The sequence below is a fragment of the Python bivittatus genome, unplaced genomic scaffold (assembly GCF_059951505.1).
Source record: "Python bivittatus isolate LINGU-HERP-01145 unplaced genomic scaffold, Pbiv_v1 ctg000700_np1212, whole genome shotgun sequence".
NCBI lineage: Eukaryota > Metazoa > Chordata > Lepidosauria > Squamata > Pythonidae > Python > Python bivittatus.
The window spans coordinates 46,855,397-46,880,173 of NW_028277098.1; the positions used below are offsets into that span (position 1 = coordinate 46,855,397).

The 24,777-nt window shown below is 37.2% G+C and overlaps 1 protein-coding gene across 3 annotated transcripts in view; it reads left to right on the forward strand.

Moving 5' to 3' along the window:
• The window catches only part of SPATA6 (spermatogenesis associated 6), a 39,524-nt gene extending 15,406 nt beyond the window's left edge, over window positions 1-24,118 (forward strand). For 2 of the 3 annotated variants that reach the window (XM_088153405.1, XM_015888990.3), the window contains 5 exons: window positions 2,558-2,598; window positions 5,967-6,145; window positions 18,997-19,096; window positions 20,286-20,404; window positions 23,749-24,118. In XM_088153405.1, coding sequence (XP_088009531.1) covers window positions 2,558-2,598; window positions 5,967-6,145; window positions 18,997-19,096; window positions 20,286-20,404; window positions 23,749-23,920 — 611 coding nt within the window. In that variant the 3' untranslated portion in view covers window positions 23,921-24,118. The other variant, XM_088153404.1, reaches the window with a different exon arrangement.
• Window positions 24,119-24,777: the final 659 nt, after the last annotated feature.

The window sequence follows — 24,777 nt, forward strand, 5'->3', positions numbered from 1 at the left end:
AATTTTAAAAAGTCATTGCATTCAATTTCTTATTGTGGGAATTTTGTGACTTGTGTCACTCAGTTGACATAAAAAACACAGCTCTGTTTTCTTATAAAATAAACTTGCACTACTTTTAGAAAGTTCAGTCAGTGTATTATTTCTTATTTCCCATTTATATGCCCTGGATTATATATTCTGTTACTTCCAGTAATTCCTGTTACCCATTCAAGGAAAGCTGTGTTTTTATATAGTGTTTTCTCACAGCATCTGCTTCTTCTCTGACTTACTTTGCAATTAAACCATTATGTGTCCTAGAAGTATTTTTGTTTGTTTCTGTTGCTATTTGTGTATAATTTAGATATGAATGGAGTGCATAGTTTCTAGCAATCAATTAATATATGATTTTGGTTATAAAACCTTCAGTAGTCTGAGAGCTAAACATCACATAAGAGGAAGCTTTCATTGTAAATAGTCCTTGGGGTGAAAAATAATTTCCCTAAATGAACTATTCTACTCGACAGTAAAGCCTTTCCACATTATCCACATCTTGTTTATAAAGTGTCTTAGACTCTGTTGTATACCAAATCATTTCCATTTTATCTGTACAAGTATCCCAGAAATTTTCCCCCCATTGTTTTTGGAGATGTGGAAGATGTTCAGCATTTCTTTCCACATTACAGTGATATGGGAGGGAGGAGTCCATGTCATAGTTCTTTTTCATGTCACAAAAGAGCTGGAATGTAGACCACAGACTTTCAGTGATGCCTAGTAGAACAGAAAAAAAGTACTGCAGTGTAGAAAAGAAGCAGTAAATTTCTTTAAATAATTTGATTCTTGTTCATACATGTTATGTATAGATCTGGTCTCATTTTATAATGTAAGATAAAAGTAGGATTTTTGTCAACTGTGCTGTGCTCAATAATGTTAAAAGATCACCACAAACTAATGCATTTAAATCAAATCATTGTTTTTATATTTTTATATACTTGTTATGGGTATCTGCTTCTGTGGGGGCTGATATTTTGCTCAAGAGAAGGCAGGAGGGAGGGAGATAGATATAATCAAGCCATTTCTAATAATTAGAATTAGATTTGAATTGCTTGTGCTGACCCTTATCAACTGGATGGACATGTCTTGTGGAACTGACTTCCTTACGTTGCTACCTCCTGCTTGCTCCTGTTCTGAAGAACTGGTGCTTGGAAATGATGTAATTCAAGAACAACAGTTCCTGAATGGGCTGCATGCCATCTGGATGGGCTGCAACTAGACATTGCTTTGGAAATCAGGAGGTGAAAGAAGGGCAGGATTCTACTTTGACTCCTCAGGAGACCTTGCATGTAGAAAAGTGATAAGAAGAAAGTTACCAAGGCAGAAGATCTCTAGCTAAAAGAACTGGAACAGAAGGAAAGAATATGACTATCAGTCTTTCCTCCATTTGGAGAATAGGGCACTTGACCAGTATACAGGAAAGCACTGTTCAGAAAAAAGAAACATTTTTCCTATTTATTCCTGTAGACAGGTTTTCTGAAGAATGCATCACTCAGAACTAAAATATTGAAAGGGAAGACTGAATACTAAAATGCACATTCATGTATCCTATAAAAGGATACATGCTAGAATCTTAGTTTTAGAATTGCCTTCTGTTGATCAAAGCATGTCTCTATAAGTCAGTGGTTTTTAGCTGGTGGTACGTGTGCAATTAATGGGATTCTAGGTGGAATAGAATTGTACCTAACAGCTATCCCAAAGATCCTGGTTTTCAGTAGTAGAATAATTTACCTTTGCAATTTAATTATACAAACCCAGAATGCTGCCTTATTTGAGTCCAGGTAATTGCAGAGCTCTATTCACCTTGCTTAGATCTCCTGCCTGACAGCATCCAAGAAATCCATTCAGGAGCTATGGGAGCTGAACAGGAACTAAGAATGGGTGGGGGTTGTATTCAGTTGCTGCAGGAGGAGGAGCCAAATGGATTCAGAAAAGAAGCGCATACATCTTGCTTGCCAGCTGCCTGCCATGGGTCCCATACACATCAAAACACAATTTTGGGCAACCTCCTCTTGGAAGTTGGAGTGGGAAGGCATATATAGGTGATTATAGCTGGGGATAGATGGGAGGAAGTCCCTGAGGTCTCTTGAGTGCCTGAGTTCTTAAGTGCCTTGTGATGATAGCCTGTTTTAAGAGTAGAAGTCAAAAAAGAAAAAATATGGTTTTTTTTGGGAAAAAGGGTCCATTTAAGCAGATATATTTTGTCTAAAAGCTGTTTATGTTGCAGAAGCATTCACTTAGAGTCAGAGGTCCTTGTATTGGTTTGAATAATTAAGTCACAAATGTAAATTATCTCACTATCTAAATACTCATTTATATGCTTTGTTATAATTAACACTGTGATATTCAAACAAGCCAGTGTACTCAGTCATTATTTAAAGATAATGCTGTTTAAATGATTGTACCTTTTCAAAATGCTGTATTTTTGGAAAAATGACTTTATAACTGAATAGTCTACTACTAATGTCTTATATTTATAAATAAAAATGCTTTAACTTTATTAATGTTTACTTTTTTTCTTTTTAAGATCCTAGTCTTCTGGGCAGTTACAGACCCAAAAATACTAAAGTAAGTTAAGAAACATAGAATACTTTATTAACTAAAATTGATTTAATCTCTTGTGACCATTTGATTTCCTACACAATATTGTCACTGTGTTATTAATGACTAGTTTACAGGTTACAGAGTTAAGATATGACCAACTCACAAACCTAGAGGACATCTGTATTTCCTGACTGAGCATCTGAAATGCGTATCTGTCAAACGTATCAAAAGAATTGAACTTGGAAATCATAGCCAACCCCCCTACCCAGTTCAGGAATCCATTACTTTATCATTCCCAATAAGTGGACTCAAGCCTTTGTTTAAACATATCCTGTGGAACAGAGGCTACTACCTTCTGAGATAGTCATTATTGAACAGCTTTGTATCTTTAGAAACATTTTCCTTATGTCCAGCTAAAATCTACTTCATTGTAATAAAAACCCATCGTTTCTTGCCTGTCTTCTAGAGCAACTCTGAATAATTGTGCCTTTTCTCCTTCTTGACCACCTTTTAAATACTTCAGGACATCTATCATGTTTCTGCACAGTCTTTTGCAGGCTAAACGTGCCCAGAGCTTCCAACCATTATTCATAAGATTTTCTTCTGGGCCTTTTATGATCTTGGCCCTCTCCATGGCCATGCTCAAGTTTAAAGGGCCCTCATAGACACAATATTTTAGGTGTGATCAGACCAATGCAGATCTTTTTTGTATGCACTGCTGCCCAGAACATCCAAAAAAAAAATGCCCTTTTTGTTGCTTTTAGCTTTCCTTGCAAAGCCATAGTTCCTTTGAGGCTTTAGTGTTTCCAACTTCATTTCTGTTGATACCTCCTTGGTACATTCCATTTCTTATACGTGTTTTAGACCAGTTAAAAGCCTGTATAATCTGCAAGAGTTTATAAGCTGTCCATTTTTTCTGTCATTGGAATAGTATGTGATTCTATTTCTAGTATTTTACTTTTGAGAAGGTCTCAGCCCCCCCTGCATTCCTTTTGCTCAGAGGATTCCTTTCCATGGAATCCCATCTAGAGCTACTCTAAGCTTGTTGAAATTGGCCTTCCTGAAATTTGTCCATTTTACTAAATACTTCAATAATCAAGGACCTTCCCAGATGTATCCATAATAAATATTACATACATTTATAATGGACAGTTACTTATGTCTTTATAAAGAAGCAGCTGTTGTTTTGATTGCTGGTTGTTAGCAACTAAATCATCTATACTGAACATGAATCTTACTGATGTTCCTTAATGAGCCTTAGGTAAATTCCTGCAGTACAATAACTGCTACTTACATGATTCCATGGAAGTATTCACCCACCACAGTTCTATCTTGCATCTTGTGATGGCTCACATATCATTTTGACTCATAGTTTGTTTTAACTGTAGTTTGTTGAACAAGTTACAGTAGTCTGATTTATACATAATTATAGCTATATATTTCAGGAGTTGTGGAGAAGGCTCAGGATCAGCTATCAAATACTATTTTTTTGAGCAGGAGGCACATATCTTCCCTTTGGGACAAAAATTTCTTCTTCCCTAAGTAATCAGAATATTTGCTTAACAGTCACAGAATACTTAAGTACAGGTTCCAAGCAAGTCTTTCTGCCCTCCCAGTCAACAGGAGATAAGAATCAATGACACTGTAACGTTAGGAGAAAGGAGGATTTAGGTACAATTGGTAGAGGAGTGTATGGGAGGAAGAGAGCAAGGAAAAGCATTAATAGCTGATGATATTTTTTTTGCCTTCAGCACTAAGTTTCCACAACTCCCAGACAACATTATTATTGTAAACTCCACTTGTAAACTATGGCTTACAAACCACAATGGCTGGGTTCAAATATCACACTAATCCAAAACCAAACAAAATACATTATAGCTTAATACATTCAGCAACCCAGCCAGTACCTTGAAAATCATATTTTTTATCTTTGTGATGGTATTGTAAAATAGGACTTTAGAAGTAGCAGCTGACTGCAGATCTGTATCTGTATTTAATTCAGAGTGTTCACGATTCAAGTGTTTAAGATTAAACTTTGAGATACAGATATTCCAAGAAATATCTCTTCCCATGTCTTATTTTCTTGCTGCCTAAAAAGGAAAATAAGGAAATATATCCAACTACTTGGCAAGTAGATAGCCATAAAAATAGAAGAAATATTTAAATAAATATTACAACTTAAGGTAACAGACAGAAAGATCTCTGTTTTGGGATAGCCATCTAACTCTTTTTTCTGCTGCTATTTGAATGCTTACTGAAAGGTCACATTCTGGGAGGCTGTTTTCATGATAGAGGTTTTCATCTGCTACTTCTGTATTTTCTTTTTAAAACTATTTTTATAAAATGATGAAATTACACTCATACTATTTTCAGTTCCTAATATTAGTATCTATAATTAGAGTTTTTAAGTGCTGTTTTCAAAAATGTTTATAAGGTTATGTAAATACAAATATTAGATGATATAGATGTCATGAATTAAAACACTAAATATTAATAGAAACGAACAAATGATTAAAAAACTTTCACAGTGAAGAAAAAAATCTTCCCTATATAAAAAAGCAAGAGAAGGAAGATAGATACCTTCAAGTTATGGATTTTGACACACTTATTTGGAATATCATAGACTACAAGATGAACTAGTCAGTTTGTCCTGGACCAAATAAAGACTGCCTTCTGGATGATCAGGAAACAGAAAGTCACATATTTTGTGCATGTGATGCCAGCAGAAAATGGAATAGAAAATATTATTATCTGTGCTAAACTTGGTAAATAGAAGGGGAAGGCAGTGGATAAAGTGAATGGGAACTGATGGAACCACATATTACTGGAGCATCCTTGGAACAGCTATGAGTTATTACTAAAGGTAGTTCCAGATTGCAAGCTTTTGTCCATACAGTTACTGGGAGTTGAACCCAACTTGTCCAACTGATTCAGTTTTCATTAAAATAATACATGAAAGCTAGTTCTTAATGTTTCTATCATGTTTCTCAAACATGAATATTTTGTAACTTTAGTAACTTAGTCAATAAGCCTTTAAATTGAAGATGGAGCAACATTTCTCCACTTCTGTGCCATGCCATCTCTTTTTTTAATTGGTGCCGTTAAAAACTTTTTGTATAAAATAATTAAATTTAACACCTTTCACATAAACACCAGAAATTTAAAATCTGTGGTAAAAATGTCAAATTATGTGTTTTTGACAGAAAAGAGAGTATTGGCAATGGAAAGGACTGAATCTCCTATGTTTTCTTATTTCTGCTTCCATGGTCATCCTAATAAATTATGAAATGTATTTATTTCATTGTCAGCAATAAACTATCACATGTAACCAAGACATTAAATCTATTATATCTTCTGCAAAGGTCATTTGGTTATTTTTGTGTTTCTAACAGGTTATTGGGTCACATCGTGAGAAAGACTTTGATTCTTTTCATGACAGCTACAATGAGCACTTGATCACAAAAATGAGTGGTAGGCAGGTTCATTCAAATCTGTTGATGCATTCAGCACCTCCATCATTGCAGAAATATTCTTCAACTCCTGTGTTAAATCGCTCATCTCTTAGAGAAAGGTAATGCCACATATTTTTGGAAATTTAAAATAGTGTGCTATCTTGTTTATACTGAAATTTCAGTGTATGAACTGGTATGTACTTTGATCAGTGTCTTCCTTTTGAAGAATATTGGCCATGTTTAAAATCTGGTATGGCACTGTACAACAAATGGGGGTAGAGACTTTGCAATATTTTGATTTGAATTCAAGAACATCAAGTGCCTGAATTTTTGAATGGGAAGTATATAAATCTTATATCTGAGGTCAAATTGTTGATTATGCATCATATAAAAATAAGATTAAAAATAAAAGGGAAAATAATTTGAAACATGAATTGAAACATTTATGGGCACAGATGGTTAGAAACCCATCTACTACTTTGTATAGAGAAATACAGAAGCAGAAATATGAATTAAATACTATAATATCACACCAGACATACTTTATGCTAACATGTTTACGACAGGGATATTGGGAGAATGGTGAAAGACCGGGTAAAATTTTGGCTAATTGTTTAAAACAAAAGAAAGATAGGGCTATGATTCCAATTATTAGAAGTGAAAGAGATGAAATATAGAAAGCTTCAATGGATATAAATTGTCAATTTTTAAAATTTTATTCAGAATTATATTATTACTACTAAATTATTTGTACTGTGTCTCTAGGAGTTAGGAATGGAGTTTGCCTCTTAGTACCAACATATTTTTGGTAAAACACAGGATGCATTCATCATATTTTAGAATGAGAAATGAATCAGAAATTAATTCTGCAATCCATTCTTAGTGTGCCAGATACTCTGTATTGTAACAAATGATAATGACAGTACTGCTTTCTAACTAGTCTGATGTCCTGGACCATTCACACAATGCATACTTCCTGCAAGGGAGCATAAGAACTATATTTTTTTCTCTGCTCCCAAATGAATTGAGAGACAGGGAAGACTACAAATCACATTCTTTCTGACATGAAATTAAGTTCATGAGTTATTTCCAGTTTAGGAGAGATTGGAAATGTCTTTGCTGATGGATGCAGACCTATTTTAAAATTAGACTAATGCTTTATGGATGGGGGTAGGGGGAAAATTCGTATGTTGACTCCTATTTCACCCTTTTCCCATTTTGCATTTCCCTGATCACTAAATTATTAGTATTATTACAGAATTTTCTCATGGTTAATTATAATGCGAGATACCTCTGTTACCTGTTCCATCTTGGCTTTGAATACTATTTTGGTTGGCTGTCATTTGGCACATTGATTTTGATCAGAGAAAAGGTGGCAAGACACTTGAAGTCTGCAGAGACAGTAAAGGGGAGAAGAATCTATGATTGTGAAACTAGATACTGGGGAACTCTGTCTTATAAAGTCATAATTCTAGCCCTTTTGATTGTAATTTAAGAAATTATTTTGTTTTAATGTAATTAAAATTAATGTATTTAATTTAATAACTGTCCTTGAGTTTGGGCACTTAGTGTGTGTTCTTGTTTTTCTTGATTATGGGACATGGTGTGGACAGATTGCTGTCACATGGCTACAAAGGCAGATTGAAATTCATTTGGCTTTCAGATCCATTCTTCAATATCCTTTTCTACCCTTCCTGCTCTGCTGGTGACTTATCTTTGTTTTTAGGGCCTTGAGATACATGTGGTTATCAAAGCTTTTCAGTCCTTTTTACTTGGTTGTTTCCTCACAGTTCTGTTCCCTTTATTTTTTATTTTTTTCTGGCCAGTGACATGATTATGGTTTCTTCTGTAAAGGATTGGAAGGCAGTTTTTAACCTGTTATTCAGGGTTTGAGACAGAATTATTTTTTTTAATGCAAAATAAGTTTGTTAAGCCTTACGGAGTAACGCGCCAATTTACCCCTTTTCCTATTCATAAGTGCTAAAGAATTGTTTGCCAGAAGTCTGATTTTTCACTGAAATTTAGTAACATGATCTTGAGTAACTGTGGGGTCAGGGTTCAAAAACAAGGCTGATGGAATTCTAGTGATCCCCAGGACACCGGCTACTACTCCTGTTTTAGGAGATTGGATTACTAAACATTTTTGTCATTGGAAAAATATAAATAATACAGTATAATAAATACTATATTATTTGAGCTAATTTTCCTGATTTGAAGAGACACACTGCATAATCATAGGGCTCATCCACATAACCTCCTTACTCTGGCTCCAAGGATTTATTTATTTATTTATTAAATTTCTCTCTCCCCCCAGTGGGGGACTCTGGGAGGCTCACACAAAGCATTAATAAATATATATAAATACATAAAACATAAAAAAATTATAAAAAACATTACCAAAAAAGAAGGAGAAAGTCCAAGAAGATGATGGATCTGGGACTGAAGACAGCAGGCCTCTATGGGGCTAGCCATCCCCATGCTTGATGTATTCCCTCCTCACCCCAGGCCAAGTGGCAGAACCAGGTCTTCAAAGCCCTCTGGAAGGCCAGGAGTGAGTGGGCCAATCTCACTTCTGGGGGCAGAATATTCCAAAGAGTGGGGGCTAGAGCAGAGGAGGGCTGCCTTCTGGACCCCACTAATCGGAGTTCTTTTACCAAGGGGGTCTGAAGCATGCCCTCTCTGTGTGATCGGGTGGGACGGGTTGAAGTCATGGGGAAGAGGCGGTCCCTTAGGTAACCTGGTCTCATGCCATGTAGGGCTTTGAAGGTGATAACCAACATCTTGAATTGGATCCGGAAGCAAACTGGTACCCAGTGCAGCTCACAGAACAATGACGTTACATGGGCCCTTCTTGGTGCTCCCAAAATAGCCCACATGGCTGCATTCTGGACCAGCTGTAGCTTCCGGATACTCTTCAAGGTTAGCCCCATGTAGAGCGCATTGCAGTAGTCTATATGGGAGATAACAAGGGCATGAGTGACTGTTCAAAGGGCATCCCGATCCAGGAAAGGGTATAACTGATGCACAATCGGAAGTTGTGCAAAGGCCTTTCTTGCCATGGCTGCCACCTGCTCTTTGAGCAGGAACTGTAAGTCTAGGAGGACCCCCAGATTACACACTGGGTCTGTCTGAGGCAGTGCTACTCCATCCAGCACCAAAGATGACAAAGTCCCGGATACAAAGGAGCCATTAACTCACAGCCACTCCGTCTTACCAGGGTTCAGCTGAAGCCTGTTGTTCCCCATCCAGACCCTTACAGCCTCCAAGCACCGCGAAAGGGTGGTCATGGCATCACTTACCTCACCTGTGACGGAGATGTATAGAGTATCATCAGCATATTGATGATACCTCATCCCATTATGATGGATGATCTCGCCCTGCAATTTCATGTACATGTTAAAAAGGAGTGGAGAGAGAACCGAACCCTGCGGCACCCCACAAAGGAGGGGCCGGGGGTGGGACCTCTCGCCCCCATCACCACTGATTGGGATCGGCCCTGGAGAAAGGAGGTAAACCAGCACAAAACCGTGCCGCCCACCCCCAATTCCCTGAGCCGTCCCAAAAGGATACTGTGGTCAACAGTATCGAAAGCTGCTGAGAGATCAAGGAGAGCAAGGTTGGTTGCACTTCCACCATCCCGCTGCCTGCCAGAGATCATCCATAAGTGCAACCAATGCCATTTCCATTCCATAACTGGGCCTGAAACCTGACTGAAAAGGGTCCAGATAATCCGTTTCCTCCAGAACCCTTTGGAGCTGTGATGCCACCACTTTCTTAACCACCTTCCCCAAAAAGGGAAGGTGGGAGACTGGATGAAAATTGTCCAGTATAGTAGGATCCAGGGAGGATTTCTTGAGGAGCAGTTATACTTACCATTTGTTGAAATCACGTCCTTACAATAGAGCCTTCATTTCAGTACTAGCCCACTGCTAGGGTTGGCTGAAGCTGAACAAGCAGGAGTGGTGAATCAACTATTCATCCTATGGCACTGAGAGGAGTCTTCAGAGGGGCTGCAACATGCTGGGCTCCAACTGGACTGCTGCAGGACCTCCCTTTTCCATCCTGCTCCTGGCTACTTTCTGCTTTGCTACTTTCTGCTTTGACTATTGCCCAGCAACCGCATTTGTCTAAAAGTTTAAAAGAAAGATTAGTGAAGAAAAATACCTTGTATAGTCATCTTCCAGCAAAGATATCTCCCAACAGAGATTTAAGATGGATTCTCTGAGTTAAAGTTGTTATTCATATATCTGTGACAACGCTCAGTGTGTTTTTAAAAGAAGGGTGCCAAAGATTCTTAAGAAGCTACATAGCTATGAAGTAATGTTACTTTTTTCCATATATTCATTTATTTGTTTATTAATTACAGTAATTTCTAGGGAACTGATTCACTCAGTATTATGTAACTTTATTTGGTAGTTGACAAAACTACTAGGCTGGCCTGTAGAGTAAGATAGGTACAGCTCATCACAGTTACTCATCTTTACTTCTGGTCTGATGTAGTTCAAGATTTGATCTTGTCTACTAGAAGTCAAAACAGTAGACATTCAGAGATTTTTTTGGAAATACTGTAATTTCTTAATATGTGGATCAGGTGGTCTCACCTACTTCATGTTCAGAGTACTCTAAGATATTTATCAGAACATATATAATGATCTTATTTGAAATCACTCTTGAATCTGGTAGCTTCCATTTATATAAAACCTCAAAACATGAAGCACATTTAACTACAGAAGCTATTTTTTTCCAGGTGTGCCATTGAATACTTAAAAACTGTACAAATGAGAAATAGTTTCTGAATGAGTTGAATGGTAGGAAGGTAGGTAAACCTTTATTGTAGTCTTTGACCAATGCGTGTAATATATATATATATATATATAGCATAGTGGTTAGAGTGCCACCCTTTGACACGGGAGACTGGGGTTTAAGTCCCAGCTGGTACCTACCAGTAGGGGTCCTTGGGCAAAACCCCCCTAATGTTTCACCTGCCTCTCAGGTAAAGAGCATGGGGTTGCTGTGGGAGAGGCCGGGGGAGGACTTGGGAGGCCCAGCTCAGGCCATGTGCAAGTCGAGGTAGGCTGGTGAGGGCTTGGGAGGCCCACTGCAGGCTGCACATGAATCGAGGGAGGCTTGGGGAAGGCTGGTGGAGGTTGCATACAGGCAGAGGGTGTTTGCTGCAGGCGGGAGCAACTTACCAGAATGACTTGCAACCTTCCCTTCCCTGCCAGCTTGACTTTGCTTATGGGAAGCTGACAGGAAACGTTGCAAATGGCAATCACATGACTGTGGTTCCCTGCACTATCATAATCACAAGCCAGGCATCCGAGCACCTGGTTCACAATCACATGACCGCAGGGGTGCTGCAGTGGCCAGAACCTCAAGGACTGGTCATACGTCCATTTTTTTCCAGCGCCACCATAACTTTGAACAGTCACTGAATGAATGGACGTAAGCCAAGGACTCCTGTACATTGCCTAGAGTTGCTTCAGTGACTGAAGTGGATTATAAATTGATTAAATAAATAAGTAAATACATTTTCTCCTTTTATAATGTCAGGCACTCCAAATAATGTATCCCAGCAGAATAATCCACTGACTTTAGCAAAAGCTTGCAATATGTATTCTGAGCTTCATAAAACTCAGTTAACTTGAACGAAACTCAGGTTTACAGTCATTTTGCCTGGGAATCCTTTTGACCAAGAAAACCACATTGGAAAAATAAATATTTTTAGTGAACAATTTGGAATTCACTATTCAACTTTCTGAAATGTTTTATGTGCAACTGTGAGCAGGCATCCTCTTTTTCTAGGAGCATGTCTCAGCAGGGATATAATGGAGTGCACTTCATTCTCATTTCATTCTTAATCATCCTAGTTTTGTTTGCAGAATTATCTACTTTGCCTGCTGTTCTACCATTGGTGCTCTGATAGTAATGACGGTGGAAACAGGGTTAAGGCCGAAAGGATGTTAGCGCTAACAAGGCTTGGATTTGTTGGCTATAAAGCCCTTTTATTGCTTATAGACACACCCAGAAAGAGGGAACTGTTTGCTGGCCTTGCAGCTACTTTGCTTATTGTCTCTATAAGCTGAGCAGAGCTTTAGCTCCTTCTCTGCTATGGATTTCCTATTCAAATCTGGATATTTATTAAAAAAGAAAACAACATAAATAAAGGGTTTTAGTGTAAAATATCAGTATAAAATATTTTGGTATATTCAATACTATGATCCATATGTGATTTAGAATTTACCTCTCTCTGTTTGGTTTTCCTTCCTTCCCATTACACATCCTGTGTCATATTGGGATTGTAAGAAACTTGGAAAATTCTTGTTCCTTCACAAAATGAGATTGCACTAGATGCTTTACATCCATATGTTGATCATATTGGATGGATTAATGTTCTTCTTGGATCATTCATAGCCATTTTGAGAAGTTATTTAGGCCTCATAACTTTGCTCTTACAATTTTACTCTGTCTAAAAAAGTGTATATCATATAGTATTTCATGTAAATGAGGTAATTCTCCAAATTGTAAGTTACCATATATCTTTTCCTTAGAAGCAAGGACTGATACTGTGCTTCCAAATATACTTGATAAGCAAGTACAAATATGTCTTGAATCAAATAAGTTGTTAGCTGTTAGTAAAGGTAAGGAGCTCAAAGGAGTGAGTGATGGCCTGGCTTTTAGAAGAAAGATAGTGAGTCAATTTATTCCTACTGAAAAGTGGTTGAAAGGCATAGAACAGTTAAGCTGAAATCTTGTTTTCTTTATTGTTCTCAATTATCTTAGGGCACTTGCATTTATTTTATTGAAGTTAGCCATTCACCTTGATGTTTAATAGTACTTTCTGAATAAATAGCTGATGGGGAGACCTACTACTGAAAACATTTGTGACTTTTCAGTATAAGTCTTCAGGTTGATAAATATTTTTTATGTAACCTGTTTTCACAGTAGTTAACCCACTGGATGAGAGGGATTTTAGGGAAAATATATTCCTTTATTCCCCACCTACCAACTTTAGTCACTTAAAGGAGAAAAAAAAATGGACAAGGCAACCATTTCCTTCCCAATGGTAAAGCAAAACTGCAGGTGTGCATGAAAATGGTTGGTTTGTTCTCTTGCCAGAAGCACCCATAAGAAATCTTTTTTTCACTTGTGTTTTCACACCAAGAGCATAACATGTAAGGCCTATATTCAGCAGAAAATAAGCATTTTATATAACAACGAGTTGATATAATCTGTTTTTGTTACATGTTATCCATTTTTACATAGTATGGTGTTAACTTCAGATGTGCTAATATTAGACTAATTCATAGATAATTTCTTAACTTTAAAAGTACTCTGGGTGAACTCCCATATAACTGCCGCCACCACCACCACCACCACCACCACCACCTTTTTATTAGCTCCTTTATAGTTCAGTCTTTTTTGGCTGCAGAATTGTAAGCCCTGCTGAGTTCATTGGAACTTACATTTGTGTATAGGATTGCTGTCTTAATGTGTTAAATGCAAGCTTGTTGCACTGTTGAGTTTTCAAAAATTCATTTTAGTTTTTTCAGTCATAGAGCAATTTATTTTTAGCTATAGAGCAATTTCTTTTCACCAGACTCCATAATAGTTGCTTGCGCTCTACTGTAGACGTGCATCTGCTCCTGTACTATATTGATTTTTCCCCCTATGGTAGTTTGTCCTTGTATGTGGATTTTTTTTCCTCTCTCAGCACAAATCCTCTGCATTTGAAACTGATAAATTCTTCATGGAAGCCATAGATATATGATTGAACTTGTGAGGCTTTTTGGAAGGGAAAGGTATAAATAAAGAGCCACAGTGTTTTGCAGAATATATTTTTAATAATTTTGCCAATATTAAATATATGAACATTTTGTGCTAATAAGCAATGCTAGCATTTGCTTGAAATTTCTTCATGCTTTGTGTCTATTTATGTAGCAATACTTACTTGGGAATAAAATCCATTGAAGTGAAATAGAATTAACATGTGAGTAGGTAGACATAAAATTATGCCATATAATTCCCCATTTTGTATTTACAAATATGGAAGAGTTAAGTTTAGATACACAAGATTTCTGGATTTTTTTCTTACTTTTTGGGGGCAAAATATGCATTTAAATTTGCATCATTTTAAAAAAATCCTTTCTATAAAAAAAGGACAATAAGTGTTTTTAGTTACATTATCAGAGAAAATAGTTCATAATGTTGATTGCTGTCAGTACAGCATCTTTGAAATGAATTATGAGCAATCTTCCATTGATATGACTTATTCTAGGTGGCCATGCTCTATATACAGGTAGTCCTCATTTAGTGACCACAATTGGGGCTGGCAGTTCAGTTGTTAAGCAAAGCAGTCACTAAGTGAAACATCACGATTTTGCTATCTTCAACTTTATTTTGCTTTACAGACCTGCAAAGGTCATAAATGTGAGGACTGCTCACAAAATTACTTTTTCATCACCATCGTAACTGTGAATGGTCACTAAACAAGGCAGTCACTAAATAAGGACTACCTATACAAAATGTTTATATACTTTATAGGAATCAGTAAACAATTTAAACTAATACAACTGTAAAATGTTTGCTGATACCAAAGAAAATTGGAAATATGACAAAGAATATAGTTCTGGAGGTTTGTTTTGTTTTGTTAGAATAAAATCAGTAAAATAATATATTCTGGCAGCACTGGAAGGAAATGGTGATGTCTTAATCCTGTTTCTATAGTCTAGACAGTGATTATCAACTGTTGTTGGAGTCTTTGTATTATGGGAAATACCTTTTATTTATAATTTTAAAAATACAGTTTGAATATAAGCTTCAGAGAATACCTCCTATAGCCTTTAAGAATATCATAACATTAGATTATGAGTGTTATAAGATATAGATTTTTTTGTATGGTGACTTGGGCATGGTATAACTGCCACTGTAATGATTTAAAGGGTTGATTAGTACAGGGGGGCAAAAAAGTATTTAGTCAGCCACCAATTGTGCAAGTTCTCCCACTTAAAAAGATGAGAGAGGCCTGTAATTTTCATCGTAGGTATACCTCAACTATGAGAGACAAAATGGGGGGAAAAAATCCAGAAAATCACATTGTCTGATTTTTAAAGAATTTATTTGCAAATCATGGTGGAAAATAAGTATTTGGTCACCTACAAACAAGCAAGATGTCTGGCTCTCACAGACCTGTAACTACTTCTTTAAGAGGCTCCTCTGTCCTCCACTCGTTACCTGTAGTAATGGCACCTGTTTGACCTTGTTATCAGTATAAAAGACACCTGTCCACAACCTCAAACAGTCACACTCCAAACTCCACTAGGGCCAAGACCAAAGAGCTGTTGAAGGACACCAGAAACAAAATTGTAGACCTGCACCAGGCTGGGAAGACTGAATCTGCAATAGGCAAGCAGCTTGGTGTGAAGAAATCAACTGTGGGAGCAATAATTAGAAAATGGAAGACATACAAGACCACTGATAATCTCCCTTGATCTGGGGCTCCATGCAAGATCTCACCCTGTGGGGTCAAAATGATCACAAGAATGGTGAGCAAAAATCCCAGAACCACACGGGGGGACCTAGTGAATGACCTCCAGAGAGCTGGGACCAAAGTAACAAAGGCTACCATCAGTAACACACTATGCCGCCAGGGACTCAAATCCTGCAGTGCCAGATGTGTCCCCCTGCTTAAGCCAGTACATGTCCGGGCCCGTCTGAAGTTTGCTAGAGAGCATTTGGATGATCCAGAAGAGGATTGGGAGAATGTCATATGGTCAGATGAAACCAAAGTAGAACGTTTTGGTCTAAAAACTCGTCGTGTTTGGAGGAGAGAGAATGCTGAGTTGCATCCAAAGAACACCATACCTACTGTGAAGCATAGGGGTGGAAACATCATGCTTTGGGGCTGTTTTTCTGCAAAGGGAGCAGGATGACTGATCCGTGTAAAGGAAAGAATGAATGGGGCCATGTATCGTGCGATTTTGAGTGAACACCTCCTTCCATCAGCAAGGGCATTGAAGATGAAACGTGGCTGGGTCTTTCAGCATGACAATGATCCCAAACACACCTCCCGGGCAACGAAGGAGTGGCTTCGTAAGAAGCATTTCAAGGTCCTGGAGTGGCCTAGCCAGTCTCCAGATCTCAACCCCATGGAAAACCTTTGGAGGGAGTTGAAAGTCCGTGTTGCCCAGCGACAGCCCCAAAACATCACTGCTCTAGAGGAGATCTGCATGGAGGAATGGGCCAAAATACCAGCACCAGTGTGTGAAAACCTTGTGAAGACTTACAGAAAACGTTTGACCTCTGTCATTGCCAACAAAGGATATATAACAAAGTATTGAGATGAACTTTTGATATTCACCAAATGCTTATTTTCCACCATGATTTGCAAATAAATTCTTTAAAAATCAGACAATGTGATTTTCTGGATTTTTCCCCCCATTTTGTCTCTCATAGTTGAGGTATACCTATGATGAAAATTACAGGCCTCTCTCATCTTTTTAAGAGGGAGAACTTGCACAATTGGTGGCTGACTAAATACTTTTTTGCCCCACTGTATTTCTAGTTGTATCTAAAATTATATATTTAAAAAGGAACTAAGATCGTTTTATAGTATAGTATAATTATAATATATCTATTATAAATATATTATTACTATCAATATAAATATTTTCATTAATATTATAAGTAAATATATTTATTTAAAAGAAAGTTAATTTAAATAATACTTATTAATGCTCATTTCAGTTTAAAAGATTGAGAACAAAGTGATCAGTAAACATTTCTTATGCTTTAGCACACACTAGTGGACTTTTCTGTCATTTCAGTAAAAAATAAACATTTTATAGAAGAGGATTTTTGTATCACACATTAGAAAATTAAGTCTGCTTAAATCATGTACCTATCATAGAACTGCAGCATGTATAAGGTGGAAGGGATCTTATAAGTCATCTACTTAAACTCTGTTGCAAGAGTCCTCTAAACCATCCCTGACATGTGACTCTCTCTGTCTCTCTTTTTATTAAAACCTCCAGCAAGGTGGATCCACACTATTCTCAGCAGATTATTTCACTGCTAAACAACTTTTAGCATCAGAAAATGTTGCCTAATATTCATCTTGCATCTCCTTTTTAAAAAATTAATCCATTGGTCCTTATTCTGTCTTTGGTTTCAAACAGAATAGAGCTTCCCAATACTGTATCTACGCATACGATCTTTCCCACCACAATATAGGTCCTTATATTTGTCACTGTTGAATAGCAACCTGTCAAAATAAATTTGAACTATCAACTTGTTCTCTTAAGGTGTTGGTCAATCCATCCCACTAATTTAGTGTCATCACAGGTTTAATATCACTTCAGTTCCATCCTCTAGGTCATATGTAAAGTTGAATGGTACAGGGCTGAGGACTACTCTTGGAAAACCTCATCAGTACATCTTTCCTGAACAATGCAGAATAAATTTCTAGCAACTTTTGAGTGAAATTCAGCCAGTTACAAATCCAGTAGACCATAGTAACTTGCATTTATCTATCTTGGCCATAAGGTGTACAGGAGTATGGAGACAGCCTTGATGAAGGAATTCAGCAGCCATTAGATGGACACCAGCTTAGCCCTAGAAGGGAAGAGGGAGTGAAAAAGAAACTCAGGATTACCCCATCTTGATTCTTTTTGGTATAAGGGCAGAGAGAAATTCTGTCAAGTTTTCAAGATTTTGTTAATATGCTCTGCATCAATAAAGAATTCCGGTAGGCCTTGTGGAGTCTGTTTCCTGATCTGGTCTACCTTGACGGACTGACACAAACATATAACAAGATACTGTGCTGGATGCTTTACTGAGGTCAAACAACAGTATCTCCACAACATTTTGTAGTCTAACTAAACTAATTACTCTATCATAAAAAGATAAGATCAGCTGACAGTTTATTACTGACAAACTCATGATGGTGTCTGATAGTGGTAGTGTTCTTTTCTAAATGCTTGCATATAACTGGTCTGTATTTTTCTGAATGGTCTTCCTTCCTTTTTGAATATTAGGACGATTTGCTCATCTCTGCTTTTTTGGTATATCAACTAACTTATTTTTATTGCTGCCTGGTACAGTACTTTTCTGATACTATAGTGACCAAGAAGGGAGTGAGTGTAACCACCTCTTGTAAGCTTTTATAGTTGTAAAAAATATTGTATTGAATATATGCTACATACTACCAGAATTAAGTATGTCTTATCTTTAGAATGAATTATGGCCATTAGAAGAACCAAGACTAGTCAGACCAAGACTAGTCCAGCATTCTATTTCCACAGTGGCCAAGCAGGTGCCTTTAAAAAGTGCAGTTGCACTCACCTGTTTGTGATCCCCTCCAACTGATATTAAAAGGCATACCATCTTTCTTTCTAAAAATAATAGTTGGCTATTACAGGTAGTCCTCAACTTACAACCATTTGTGTAACGACTGTTCAGAGTTATGATGGCACTGAAAAAGTGACAGGTCCTCGCACTTACAACCATGGCAGTGTCCCCACGGGCACATGATCAAAATTCGGGCACTTGGCAACTGACATTTACGATGGTTCCAGTGTCTTGGGGTCATGTGATTTCCATTTGCAACCTTCTCAGGGGGCTTCTGACAAGCAAAGTCAGTGGGGGAAGTCAGATTCGCTTAATGACCACATGATTCACTTTACAACTGTGGTGATTTGCTTAATGACCGTGGCAAAAAGGTCATAAAATCAGGGTAACTCACTCAATGACCACATCACTTAGTGATGGAAGTTCTGGTCCAATTGTGGTTGTAAGTCAAGGACTATCTGTATAACAAATAACTACTGATAGCCTTATCTTTCATGTGAATCTATAAAAGAGAGAATAATGTGATCTTGTATCCATTTCTAAATAGTAGCCCATGCTTATAATTTAAAACATTCATATAAAGTGACATGACTTGTTATTTTTATTTTTTTTCTAATTATAGGTTTCATACAGGTTTGAACACATCACTAAATGGGGATGAGATCCATAAGCGAGTGAAAAATATTTTAAGAACACACAGTGCAAGGCAAAGGCTAACATTTGTAAGTTTGAAAATCAGTTGGCATCCTTTTTCCTTCCTCAGGTTTTATGGAAAAAGACTTACTAAAAGTTTCATGCAAGTGCCAGGCCTTCAGCTGAATATAGCACACAGAGGTTCCCTATTCAGTTTGCTAGCTCTTTCAGTCTTTCCTGTTTCCTCTTTCTGGATGCTAAGGACATCACATCCCCACCATAACTGCTAAGAGAAAGCCATCAGGGCTTCCTCTGTGGCATGAGACAGCTTTTCAGGAAATATCTTCCCCTTCCCAAAGCACCATTCAAGCTTATCTGGCCTAGCAGGGCTATAGGAGAATAAAAATGCAGTTCTGTCTACTAATTCAATTTACAGTACTACATACATATACAATAAGCCATTTATTCATTGACATAGGTAAATAATTCGGGGACGGAGCATGATGCTTTCTTACTTTGTGCCAGACTTGAGAGAAAAAGGAAATTGCAAGTTTTGGTATGTCCACGTACCAGTGTAATGGCATGTTTAGAACTGAGGGGCGAATCACATTCTAAGGCAGTTGGATGTCCCTTTGTTATCAATTAAGCGACCAGGCTCCTTATCAGTTCACATAGAAGCCATGAATAAGAGACTGAGAGTGTGTCCACTGTAGGAACCTGGAAGACCATTCAGATTTGAAAGGGGGAACACAATCCCATTGCTGAGATTTGTATAACCTTATCTTATCCTCTTTTCAATATTTCTTTGGTAAAGAAGCTGGGGAAGAATCTAGCTTTCCGTGGAAGGGAGGTGGTCAAAAAATTGACAACCAGGCATGTAGTGAGGGGCTCTACTTTTTTTTCAGTGTTTGATTAGAAGAAAATAGAAATAGTTCCTTTTCTATGAATTATTCACAGGTGCCTTTCACTTGTTTGGCATCTAGGGAAAAGACCAAAACTAAATTTATAGCCACAGAGACTAATCTGCAATAGTCTTTGTGGATTTCTGATATAGAATAATAAATAATTTCTAATTATTAAAAATATATGTAGATTTTTATTAATGTTCACATATATTATATTAGTAACCATTAGAATAATCCTATAAAAGTCAATGTTATTATCCCTATATTGCTGGGGGAAGGCTTAAGCTTAAGAATCGTTAAAATACTTTTTAAAAGGTAAGTAATATGTTTGATAGTCAAATAAAATTATTGTTTTTTAATCTTGATTTTTTAGGATGAGACTTGGTTGTCAAAGGAAGAATTTGCTAAGATAAGAGACTCCAGTAGGACAGGAGATTGCAAAAAAAGAGGTGTTTCACGTACAGATTCTTTAATCAGTAATGTTCAGAGCAGGTAAGGTCTCTTCCCATTATGCTTCCCCACTTATGGTCCCCACTTTCCATTAGTCTGTTTTTTGTTTTTGTTTTTTTCTCAGTTGTCAGTCCAGCCCCATATTCTCTCTGAAGTAACTTTAGACCTTATGTGGTTAATATTTATTATGTAGATACTATAGCTGTTAGTAACTAAATTTATATAACTTTTCGCACTAATTACATTCAGACATTTGTGCTTGATATTTACTATGTTTGAACCATGGTTCAACCCAAAGTTAGGTACAGTTACTGTAACTTCTGTTGATTTCAGTAGATGCAACTTTCTGTCTCTCTTTGTCTTCTGCCTCCTCCTGCCTTACATTACTTTAATGACATAACAGCCATTGTATCTGCTTTCCATGTCAGCGGGATAACTGGGATAGCATGATAATGCCCAGAATTATGTGCCTGTGTTTGCAGCTCATCTTTATATAGGAACTAACACTCCTGAGTATTATGTCATTGCGTGTATAAGTAAGAGCCACTCCCTCTATGAGGTAAGACTTTTCACAGTGTATTGGCGACACTGGAAGAAGAAACACTGTACCATTTCAGTGCCATATAGGAACATAACAGATTATACTAACTCAGACTGTTAGGCTATTTCAATTAGTACCAGTTACAACGATTAGCAGTGACATTCAGAATTTCAGGCTGGAGCTTTTCCTCTCCTGCTTATATATACCAGGAATTGAACTTGGGATTTTCTGCATGCAAAGTTTGTACATTGTACTATAGTTTCTCCTTTTAACTGAGAACCCAACTCATATTTTGGTAATACCAACCACTCATATATTCTCAATTCATCTCTCCCCGCTTTTCTGTAACCCATATGTGTATATTCTGTGATGGAGTCAGTGTGGAAGGTGCAAGACATGAATAAAAAATCTGCAACTCTTAGTGATACAACATCATTGAGGATAATTGACTTTGAAATGTTAATATTCAAGTAGGGTCAGACATTGATGGGTTTGTCCCATTCTCTAGACCAGTGAAGCGTGTTGGGAAATAAGGAGGCTCAAGGATATTCTGACAGTTTCAAGTCTGAAGATGTCCTCATAAATAGCATGCCACGGTAGAGTTCAAAGGAGAAAGTAGTTTTGCTGACCAAATGTTCACACTAAAATACATTATTGAAAACCACTGGGACTACACAGAAGATCTGTGATGCTGAAATATTTAGTGTGAAAGTGACTTTGAAAGGAACTTGTGAAACTCTAAAGGATATGGAACAAAAGGATGTGACAGGTTCATGACAGGTATTTTTGAAAGTGGGGTGAGTGCCATTATCCTGCTCTTAATACAATTTGTGCTTGTAATCCCCAGATCACTTCACTTTAGCTTGTCAGGATAGTTTTCAGTTAAGATAGCACTTTTTCCAACATGGATGTAGATCTGTCCATTCCATTGTTGGATTTCTTATGAGGAAAGGATGGGTAATTGCCCTGCATGAAAGTGACCTTGTCAGTATGCTGATCTGAAATCAACAAAAATCACTGCCACTCTTTATAAGTAAGTCTTAGGCTGTTGTGGTTGGCTTTAAGTGAAAGAGCCTGGATTTGTTAGAAGCAGACTTTGAATAGTAGTCTCTTGGTGAATCCAGATTATTATGGTTAGTTTGAAGTTGCTTGTTTCAGAATTTCTGAGTGAAAAACTCAGAATTTGGCACATGCAGATATGTTTAGGGTGTAATCAACAAACTGTTCTCTTGATTAATACTTGACTGGTAAAAGCTATTCTAAAAATGCTGATTCCTCTGAGAGGAGAGTGATCAAACCCTTTATTTGAAAGGGAAAGGCACAGAATGCTGTTTCTGGATACATTTAAGTCACACACATGCTAGTTTTACTTCTTCTCTTTGAGTCTTACACTTCAACCCCAATTTCTATCTTGGTCTGCAAATAAAGAGTATTACAATATAATAAAGTGATATAAAATATCTTCATAAAAAGGGAAGGAAATTTTTAAAAAATCCCTATCCATAATATTCACATAAGGAAGATGAAGACACAGAACTTCAATAGGTATTTAAATAACATAATAGCAAGCATTTCACAAATGTTGAGAGAGCATTTCAGGAGCAGGCTCCACCACAGACCAGATTCACGAGTAACTGTAAGATGGCATTCTGCTGGTCATGCACACCCAGCAGAATCTCCTTAGTGATTGTCCTGATCCCAAGTTGTTCACATAAGATAAAAGTATCAAAATTCTGATTGGAATCCAGTTCATTTACAGGGATTTGTGTTTAGAAGAGCATATGTGTATGAATGGAATCAAGGCTATTCAAAGTTTCCAGAGACAGATGCCTAAGGGCAAGTACAGTTTATTAAAGAAGTTGCATGCTATTATGTACATGTGTCAGACCTTTGAAGTTGGCAAAGTCAAGCCACAGGGATGGCAAGGTTTTCACAAAAAAACTCTTTACTGTTGTAGGATAGAATAACAGAATCTTGAAAGCCTCTCAGAGTTTCTCTTTGCCTCACCTTATACCAAATAGAATCAAGGCAAGGCTATTTTGAGTTTCTTTCTCATATTTTCATCTTTCTCAGGACTAACTAATCTTTTCTGAAAGTCTCTCCTTAACGTTCCTCCTCCATTCCCAAGGCCAGGGCTACATTCCTCCAACCTGCATCTCTGAGCTTTCTATCTTCTTCACACTAAGGAAAAGAGAAGGAAGTACAATTCCTGTGGGAAGCAGATTGACAGCGAGGTGCTAAGAGTCATCCAAAGCAGAGCAAGGACAAAGAGAAAAAGAAAGAGGGAGTTTGTTACCTCTGCTCCTAGTGGCTTTAGTAGCACAAAAGGTGCAAAGTGTTGATGCTTTTGGAGCTGCGTCCCAGCAGTTCAGTCTTTTATGTAAAAAAATAAACATTCAGAGAGGAGGCTCCCATGATATTTGAAGTGTGAAAAAAGTGGTGCAATGTGTAATCTTCAGGCATAATCTGATACTGAAGTGATAAGCTCACTGATAATCAGAAGCTCTAATCAGGTAGATTCAAATGCAGGTGCACACAGAAAGTAATACTACCATACATATTCCTGAAAAGAGATCACCATCACTGTGCAGAATATTCCAGAGTGGCAGACAGTGCATTATATTTTTAGCATTATGTGTCTTTTTCTAAACAGTATTTTATATAAGCAAAACTTTGTAATCAGCATTCATGCACTTACCCTTTTTTATGAGTAATTAACACGCAATGCAAATTATGTAAAGTGTAATAAATGATAAATGCCTGTTACGCTTTTCTGAGTTTAGAAAGGTAATGTTTTGCTTTTTTTTTTTTTTTTTTTTTGGTGCGTGCGTGTGGGGTTTGCCAGTTCATCCATCCAGCCAAACGTTATGGTTCATTTGGATAATGGTGAATATTGGACCAGTCAAGTTGCGGAGTATAAAAACAAGCCCCACAGAGCCATCTTTGAAGACAGCCTGGAAAAAATCTATCGAAACATGTACAGAAAAGCTTCCAGCTCACTTTCAAAGAATAAATAAAAATAAATCCCTGAAAAGTGCTATAGGTGAAAAAGAACAGTATAGAAGATCAGTATTTTTTAATGATGAAGAATATTTGTCTAATGAATGTATTCTATTTTTTAACTGAACTGTTTTTACATAAGTATGTGAAATTTTGAGACTGGGATTCTCAATAGGAAAATAAAATCTGGAGGATTTTTATTAGAATATATTGTTTGGTTATGGGATTTATAGGCATGTCAGCAGTTTTAGTTTCTCATTCTCAAACATCCAGGTTTCAGTTAAGGGAAAGTTTAACACATCTGTCCATGATTCTGCACTTGCACTAGGCACAAACACACCAGTTCCTTCCCTGTTGCTTCTGGGATTGTGTTTCTAATACTCTGCTGCTGAAAAACATCACCATCATCATCATCTCTCTGATTCATGCCACTGTATTTTTCTTTTTGCTTCATGTATGTGAGTGGTGATGAGAAGATTATGAACTGGGGCCATAGCACCAACTTTTCCAGGACCATAACACTGGAAGTTATTAAACTTTCCAGAAGTGAAAAAAATGAAACTATAATTAATAACTAATTAACACTATATATTATATAATATTTGAGGCTAATGATATACAAGGTAGTCTAATAAGCAGCTGGCAATCTCTGAGAATTTAGCAAATAACTCAGTTCAGTGAGAGAAAGGAAAGGAGTTCATAGGAGTCTATTCAGTTAAACGAAGAAAAGATTGAAGCAGGGGTTCAGAGAGTGGCAGGAGAAATGGTGGAGGTTTCAAGAAGTTCCACAGTTCAAAAACAACAATGAGGAACTGGAGAGAGTTTGGAGGAGGACTACCAAAGTAGTGTGATGTCTAGAAATCAAGCCTATGAG